The following is a 7,431-nucleotide window of genomic DNA, read 5'->3' as shown; positions in this document are numbered from 1 at the left end:
AATTCATACCTCTTCATAAATCTTATTTCCATTCTTCTTCACTGATGTGCCTGCGAGTGCTTTTGGCAAGTTAATTTTATTTAGCCTTCATCTAGCCTAAAACAGCCTTGTGCGTTATATAAATAAATATATAAGAACACATGATTATTTCATTTTTAAGAAAAATATCCATCACAAGACTGATCGCTTCATCTTGTGTGGGCATCAGGTTGCAGCTTCCACGAGACTGAGCCTGACTTTTGATTTGGTAGAGGCTACTGATTTCATGACCAACATCTATCCACTGCTGCAATGTGTTTGCCCTGCTGAGCTGCAGGAGGTTGAGCTGACCACATCCCTCCTTCCTGCCGCCTCCTGAGCCTCTTTGTGTGCCAGGCTAACAAACCATTATGTTGGCAGATCAATAAAGACGCTGAGCACTAAATGACTTGTCACACAGGAACCAGATGAAATATCTGCGGTGATTCACATGTGAGAGATGCGGAGCAACGGTAAAGCCCTGGTGCCGATTTCCTAAAGTTAACTCGAGTTAGTTTAGTAGTGGATTAGTGAACTACAGGAGTGTGAGAGTGCAATGAAAAGAGCAGAATTGTAAATCTGCCTATTTGTCCCAACAGCGGATATGCTTTACGTGTCTGCTGGGATATAAAGGGGTATGAATCACTCACCACTATTGCTACATGTATGAGGCACACTGTTGCTTTTGCAATTTCTTAACAATGTTACTTTGATAACGCCTCTACAAAAAAAATCACAGTGCAAGACCATTACACTGCAGCCATCAGGCGGGAAACGCAGCCAGACTGTGCTGTGATGGGACAAAATGAGGAAGCAGGCACATTTCTGGCAAGTTAGCCATTTCAAAGTCAAATGGATGGGAAAATAGTGACAACGCAAGAAGCAGTTACAACAAATTCCCTGTTTCAGGATTTAACAGATTTTTGTGCTCATTAATATTCATTACAATGTCAAAGATCAAACAAATAACATGTGGGTTCTGCTTTGGAGTTGACTTTCATTTTAGGGCAAGCCAAGTTTGTGAAGAATGATCACCAGTCGAGTGAATGTAGCCGAACCGTTTGAAGCATTTCCAGGAAGCTGACCGTACAGCGCGAATCAAAAAAGAGCCCTCGGTTAGTCATCTGTCCATCTTTTTTTGTAACTCCCTGGGTATCGGCCATCCCAGCATGCATTGGTCATGAGGTGAGTATTTTTTGTCAATCCTGGGTTGTTCTAGCTGTGCAGGTCAACAGCACTACATTGGAGGACAAACATCTCCACTGAGGACATCTCAAACGTCATAAACTTCATCTCATTTTTGGCATAAATATAAAAAACTCTAGATTTAACGGATGAAAATGCCCAATTTTACACTGAAAGTGTAACAAAGGTAAAAACGTAAATGTTGTGACGTTTCATTTTGGCACAGCGATCAACTCAAAACACTCTTATTGTGCAACCTCTCTTTCCTGGCCAGAAACTGAACTTTTTAACAAAGGAGGCCTGTCTTTGAGTCAGATTAAAAAAGAAAGACAGACAGATCTCAGAAATGACTGGAGAACATCAAATGCAACCTTTCTTATTGGATGGTGATGAATTTGATGTCTTTTAGGTGCCTCCTGTGTGAAACTTGAGGGAGAAATGGAGTCTAACACTATGCGAACGAATGAGTGAGTGAGTGTGGCCTCCAAGTCCTTGGGAATGAACCCAGTCAACTCCCATAGGTGTGTGGAAATATCTCAGAGAAGACAAAATGTTACATCAACTCTGCCATCTAGTGGCTGAATGTTGCCATCGCATCTGCAGATATCAAAAAAGAGAATATGAACTAATGACTTCTTAATTAACAGCCAAAACCTTGTCCATGACTGTTAGAGATAAAGATGTGAGCTTGGCTTTAAGTTGCATTTATTGTGGTTGTGAAACTGAAAATGAGGGTTTGAACAGGCAGATTTTGATTTCTAGTTTTAACAAAAACCATAATTCCCAGGCAGTAAAATAGTTGGCTTTGTGTTCTTGTTGTGAACATGAGAAATTTATGAACAATAAAACTGATTGTACATGACCAATGAGTAAATGATTACCATTGTTTAAAACACAAACAAACCTTTTGATAAAAACTACTATTAGGATAAACAAGCTAAATTAAATTGATATTGGTGAATGCATTACCACGAAAATATCAAATTCAATTGACAGACTAGAACTTAACCAAAAACACTCCCTGATTAAAAAAGCATGACACACATATGTTTAAAAAACAAATGTAAAATCTGAATTTAGAAAAAAAAGACACAGACACTACCCTCCGATCTTTGACCTAATTTAGGATGAAACAAGAACATGTTGGGACTTTGCAGAGAAGAAGCTAACCTAGAATATTATTCAATCTAATTTTTTCAACTAAAGCTTTAGACACTGATCTCTTTCTGAACCAATATTCTAGGCATGTGTACTGACCCAGAATTCCTAACGAGGTCACAATGTCTTTGAGGGCTATCTAGATTCATAGCAGAACTCCCCTGTTAACACACATCATTACCGCTTATCAAAAACAGCAGCACGTGCCTGGCTTACTAGTCAGCATCTGCGAACTGGTCAGGTTCAGTCGTGGTGGTGTTGCAGCAGGACCACTTCATGGGGTTGGGGTGGTGTATGGAGGGGCTGTAATTGACTGTCAACGGCAGGGAGACTGTATCTCTTTGCTTGAATGTCAAATCCTGCAAAGCCAGTTGAACCACATCTTCTGGACCTGGAGGAGGCGTAAAATACCAGCACAACGTCTGTAACTGACCAGACCTACGCCCTCAAAATAGCACTGAAAAGACAATATTGCATCCTACTGCAAATGTGGTGATTCCGTTAACATAATTGATATATGCTGGGTATTCAACACTCCTTAATGTTCATCCAAAAAAGTTACATTTTTATTGCTGTGCATGTTTTCGAGTACGTATGCACTTTTCACATTTTTTTTTATACTTATTTCATATCATTGTTTATGAAGAAGCTTTCCCTTAAACATTTGCTACCAACCCCCCAAAAAATGATCAATGGTGTAATGGAGGGAGAAGTTCTCAGACTAAAAACATGCAAACATCTCATCTTTACCGTAAGGTTGGACCCCAAAGCTATTTTCCCAGCTGGTGACTTCTTGGATCTCATTCTCCCAGTCTTCCTCCAGCAGAGGTGGGGGTGCAGGGTTCTTCTTGGGACAGGCCCACTGAGTGTTCCTATAAAGTTGAGGGATCATTAGGTCCAAAATTATCTAAAGTAATAAAAGTAATAGTCCAGAGTTTGGCCAAATGTCAACTATGTCTGATTATCGGGCCCTGTAATTGATTGTTGGCTATATTATATTTTATATATATATATATATATATATATATATGCGCATAACATAAAAGATATTTATTCACAGAGCAGTGGGACTGTAGCAGTTGTTCAATATTTTGGTATATATGCTTTTTCGGTTTATGTAAAATAAGAAGAGTAAATTTGGATTACTCACATTTATTAGCCATCAGCAGACAAGTTAGCTTAGCATAAAGATTCTGTGCAACCGTTTCAGCCTACTAGAGGCTTCTTCAATTATTCTGTACAATAGCCAAGACAGACGTATAACAGTGAGCGATTTTACAGGTTCTTGTAGGTACGACTGTTTCCTGGCCAAGCTCTTTCCCAAATTCCAGAGATGAAAGTATCAATCTTTTCATCTAACTCCCAATAAGAGAGATGGCCAAAACTCCAAATAATTGTGGGCCACTGGCCAGAAACACTCATATAATGTGTTGTTAAAACTTCTTTTGTCCGTGCATTACTTTCTGCCTTTTCATTTTCTTTTTTATTTCACTCACACCAAACCTCACATAAAAGGAAACAGCATGAAATTGTGATTTGCATAATTCTCAAATTATTTTTTATTATCAGACATCTTTGATTTTTTCATCAGGCACGCTGAATGGAACCTCGCGGCAGGCCAACTTGAAGCAGCCCTGACCTATCCTTTAACACTGCACGAATGCAGTTTTAACAGAGCCCTGAAATAAGCAGGTTATCAGTAAGTACCTTCAGTCTGCTCAGGCCACTGGCACCAACTGAGCTTAGGTCTGGCCTAAGACTGAGTCTGGGGGAGCTTGGCGCTCTACATCAGGTTGGGTTGAGATCTGGCGACTCACAAGGACACCGCATATCATTCAAGTCATTTTCCTATGACGCACGCTGTTTCTTTACCCACCAAGCCACCTGTGTCAGTTGATGCTTCAGCTGTCTGCACGGTGGAACAGAGACATTCATTTACGGGATATCAACGCACCTCTTCTGATGTTTTAATTTCTTCTCCCTCTGGTTCTTCACTTTTCTAGCAGAAGGTTGGATGGGCTTCGGAGCCCTTTGGTCAGACCCGGATGAAGGAACAGTGTCTGGACTGCGAACTGAGAACCTTCCTGCGGTTCCTCCATGGTTGGACCTGCCAGCTGTTGGAGTATCAGAGGCTGTTGAAGGTGTGCTTCCATGTTTCCTATGAGTCCATACAGGGGCTGCTTTTGTACTACAGCCATGTTTCCAATAACCACTGACCATCCACCTGGGTTTGGGTCCATTTGGAGCTGGTGTGTTCTCTCTGGCTCTAGCAGCAGCAGCAGCAGCAACAACAGCTGGGTAGTCATGGTCATCAGCTGCTCCATTGACCAAAACTGGGACAGAACCACCCAGACCATGGGCTCTAAAGATGCTGCTATCGAGTTCTCTTCTTCTACTACCCTCCAAGGCCATACAGTGCTGGGGCATCTTGTTACCTGAGAGGTGTAGTTAGACTGAAGTGACCAGAATAAACAAAAGCTTCCAGAAAATACTCAAAAGCAGATCAAAGATCATTTTTTGTCTCGGAGTAATGAAAATATTTTAGACCGTGTTTTTTATAATCAGTTTTAACAATGGTAACATCCAAGTGAACTCTCGAAGTCAAGTTGAGCCATTTAAGAAACTTAATATAATTCCTCTATCGTCTATCCTTCCTCATGGTGGACCTTAACTGTTCCTGTATTTATCCTCATATTATTCGGTCTCATAAACGTGTTAGGGCCTTCAACCCGACAGAAATTAAGCCGGCAACTCGGAGTTTTGACCTTTGGCATACAGAAAAAAATACTTCGAGGAGTTTAAACCCCAGTAATTTCTTCAGCAGGGTACTTGAGCAACGTTCCTTTTAGTCAGACGTTGCTAACACTGGCTCCATGCCAAGTGCTTGCTAGTTGTAGGAGGCTAACGAGTTAGCTCGTGTTAACTGTGTGATTGACAGCAGCGCGAGACGCTGACAGGTCAATACACGGCAGAGTCAAAGTACCGGATACAGTTGAGGGAAAAAATAAATAAAATTCAGTGCGGTTGTAGGTGAATATTAAGCGAATCAAATCAAGCCCCCGAGTTCATTTGGGTCTCACCTGTGCTGCTGCGTTTGAGGTTTGCCTCCGCTCTGGACCGCGGAGTGGCCCTGGGAGTCAGGGCCGAGAGTGGCGCCAGAGCACAGGAAACTGACACAGTTCTTGTCGGCCTTGGTATTTTGAATATCATGGAAACCCAGTGAATTAAATACTTGGCATTTGATTTAAATCTGGTAGTTTGAGTTGTCTTGGAGGCGCAATTAGATAAGTTTAACGATTTAAATTTTTATAAATAGTTATTTCTGCATTTTAGTCCAGGCAAAGTAACTCATTTAGCCAAGGCAAAGATCATTTCCATGAGGTGTCCAGAACTGCATACTAAAAGTCCTACGAAATCCTAGTTGAGGAAATGTGTGCACCCGTAAAGCCAGACAACAATACACCCCAATGGGCGAAGACCCTATTGTTTTTGCAACATTCGTTTCTTTTTTCCGCCTCCACTTTGAACCTTAATTTGACCCCCATAAACTCACCAAATTTGGCACGCACATCTGGTCTGGCGAAAATTTTTTATAAAATGTAAAAATTACCCCCCGTGCTAAAATGTGTTCCAGAGCGCCACCTAAATCTCTAAAAATGCATTCTACAGCCCACCACCGCTCCTAGGAATGTTGTTATAACGTGGAACCAAAAAACTATTTGTCTCATGGAGACCTACAAATGATACAGAGACCTATATCCAACAGGAAGTCCATGATATGGACACGAAAGGACAATTTTGTCCCCATTTTGAGACCTGAACAAACGCTATCTCCTCCTGGTGCATCCATGGTATCGACCTCAGAATTGAATACATGATTCATGACACTGTGCTGAACTAAAGGAATTAAATTCACCTACAATGGAAACCAACGAGGAGGCTGTCCCCTCAAAAACTACATTTTCAAACAGACGCTTCTCACATCTAATCAATCACTTGCACCACTTCATAAATAACATCCCTACAAAATATGACAATAAATTCAACTTCTGACCAAAATCTGGGGATTTATGGGCATTTTTCATAGGACAAACTCAAAAATTCCTCCTCTGGCTCTAACAAAGGTGGCAGAGAGCAGCGGGGGAGGGGCTCAGCTCTCACCTCTGACTCTCACTTTGTCTCACACTGAGGCTTGTATCTCCTAAACTACAAGTCCCACTGATTTACAAAATACACCCTTGGATTCGGACCACTCATGCTACCCGGCCCCAGGCTCGAGGGGGCTGTAACGCTGCTTGCAGCTTTAATTTCATTTACTCCTATCAAAATAAAACAATGACAGTATCCATGAAAAGTCACATTTTTTGTTCTACAAGTTTCTTCGAAAATGAACTTGAAGATGCAAATGAGCTATACACTAATAAATATGGTACCCAAAATATATCTGCACAGGCTTAATTTTTTCATTGACTCCTTTCACAATCAAACCTCACACAGTGCAAATATACATGAAAATGAACATTTTTGTTTTAACAGTTTCTTGGAAAACACAGTTTTACATATGCAAATGAGCTCAACACTCGGCCTAACTGACTTATGGCCAAGAAGACATGAAGTAACAAGTAGAGAAAAAAACAGGGGCCAAATAACACATTCATGTCCATTCAGTCATTTAAGCCACGCATAAACACAATAAATTTCTTTCTTGAACAAACTAAGGTGTTAACCCAGTCACACTAAGATGGAGGAAAAGGCATCATGATTGCAGCAGGTGAAAAAGCTCTAGTATCACAGTATGGGGGCGAAAAAGATGAGTCACTGGATAGGCTGAGATACAGGTGATTCTGGGATAAAGTAACTCAGAACTCATCTCCAGTGGAACCTCAAACTCTCCCTCCAAAGCCAACAGCTGGATTAAAAAAAAACAAAAAACTCCCCTGTTGTTGCTACCTCGTCGTAGTGGGGGGGCTCGTATGCCTCCGTGACGCTGAAGACTACACCAGCGGGGGTTATACCCCCGGCAGGTGCTACCATGCCAGGCAGTTTTCAGGGTAGAGGCCAGTCTTAAAG

The 7,431-nt window shown here is 41.3% G+C and overlaps 1 protein-coding gene across 2 annotated transcripts; it reads right to left on the bottom strand.

Annotated features, from left to right (window-relative positions):
- Positions 1-1,882: 1,882 nt before the first annotated feature.
- LOC147257354 (uncharacterized) lies at positions 1,883-5,788 on the bottom strand. Of its 2 annotated transcripts, XM_086211240.1 has the most exons (5): positions 5,442-5,572; positions 4,586-4,796; positions 4,316-4,475; positions 3,112-3,233; positions 1,883-2,752 (listed from the first exon to the last, which is right to left on the bottom strand). In XM_086211240.1, the coding sequence occupies exons 2-5, from the start codon at positions 4,716-4,718 to the stop codon at positions 2,577-2,579; spliced, it is 591 nt and encodes a 196-aa protein (XP_086067366.1). In that variant the 5' UTR covers positions 4,719-4,796; positions 5,442-5,572; the 3' UTR covers positions 1,883-2,576. The 2 variants fall into 2 exon arrangements, with proteins under 2 accessions (XP_086067366.1, XP_086067365.1); XM_086211239.1 differs by having other exon boundaries at positions 4,316-4,796; positions 5,442-5,788.
- Positions 5,789-7,431: the final 1,643 nt, after the last annotated feature.

This window comes from Aulostomus chinensis, chromosome 8, assembly GCF_037954235.1.
Source record: "Aulostomus chinensis isolate RoL2024-O1b breed Wild chromosome 8, RoL_Achi_v1.0, whole genome shotgun sequence".
Lineage (NCBI taxonomy): Eukaryota > Metazoa > Chordata > Actinopteri > Syngnathiformes > Aulostomidae > Aulostomus > Aulostomus chinensis.
The sequence above is the reverse complement of the archived record's forward strand: the minus strand, read 5'-3'. Positions and strand labels throughout refer to the sequence as shown.

Bases quoted from the DNA above. Each gene is read 5' to 3' on its own strand.
- LOC147257354 (XM_086211239.1), bottom strand. From the start codon at position 5,571: ATGATATTCAAAATACCAAGGCCGACAAGAACTGTGTCAGTTTCCTGT. The intron at 4,797-5,441 runs GTGAGACCCAAA...TACACCTCTCAG, and splicing joins CCTCAAACGCAGCAGCACAG to GTAACAAGATGCCCCAGCAC. The intron at 2,753-3,111 runs GTAAAGATGAGA...CGCCTCCTCCAG, and splicing joins CTTTGGGGTCCAACCTTACG to GTCCAGAAGATGTGGTTCAA.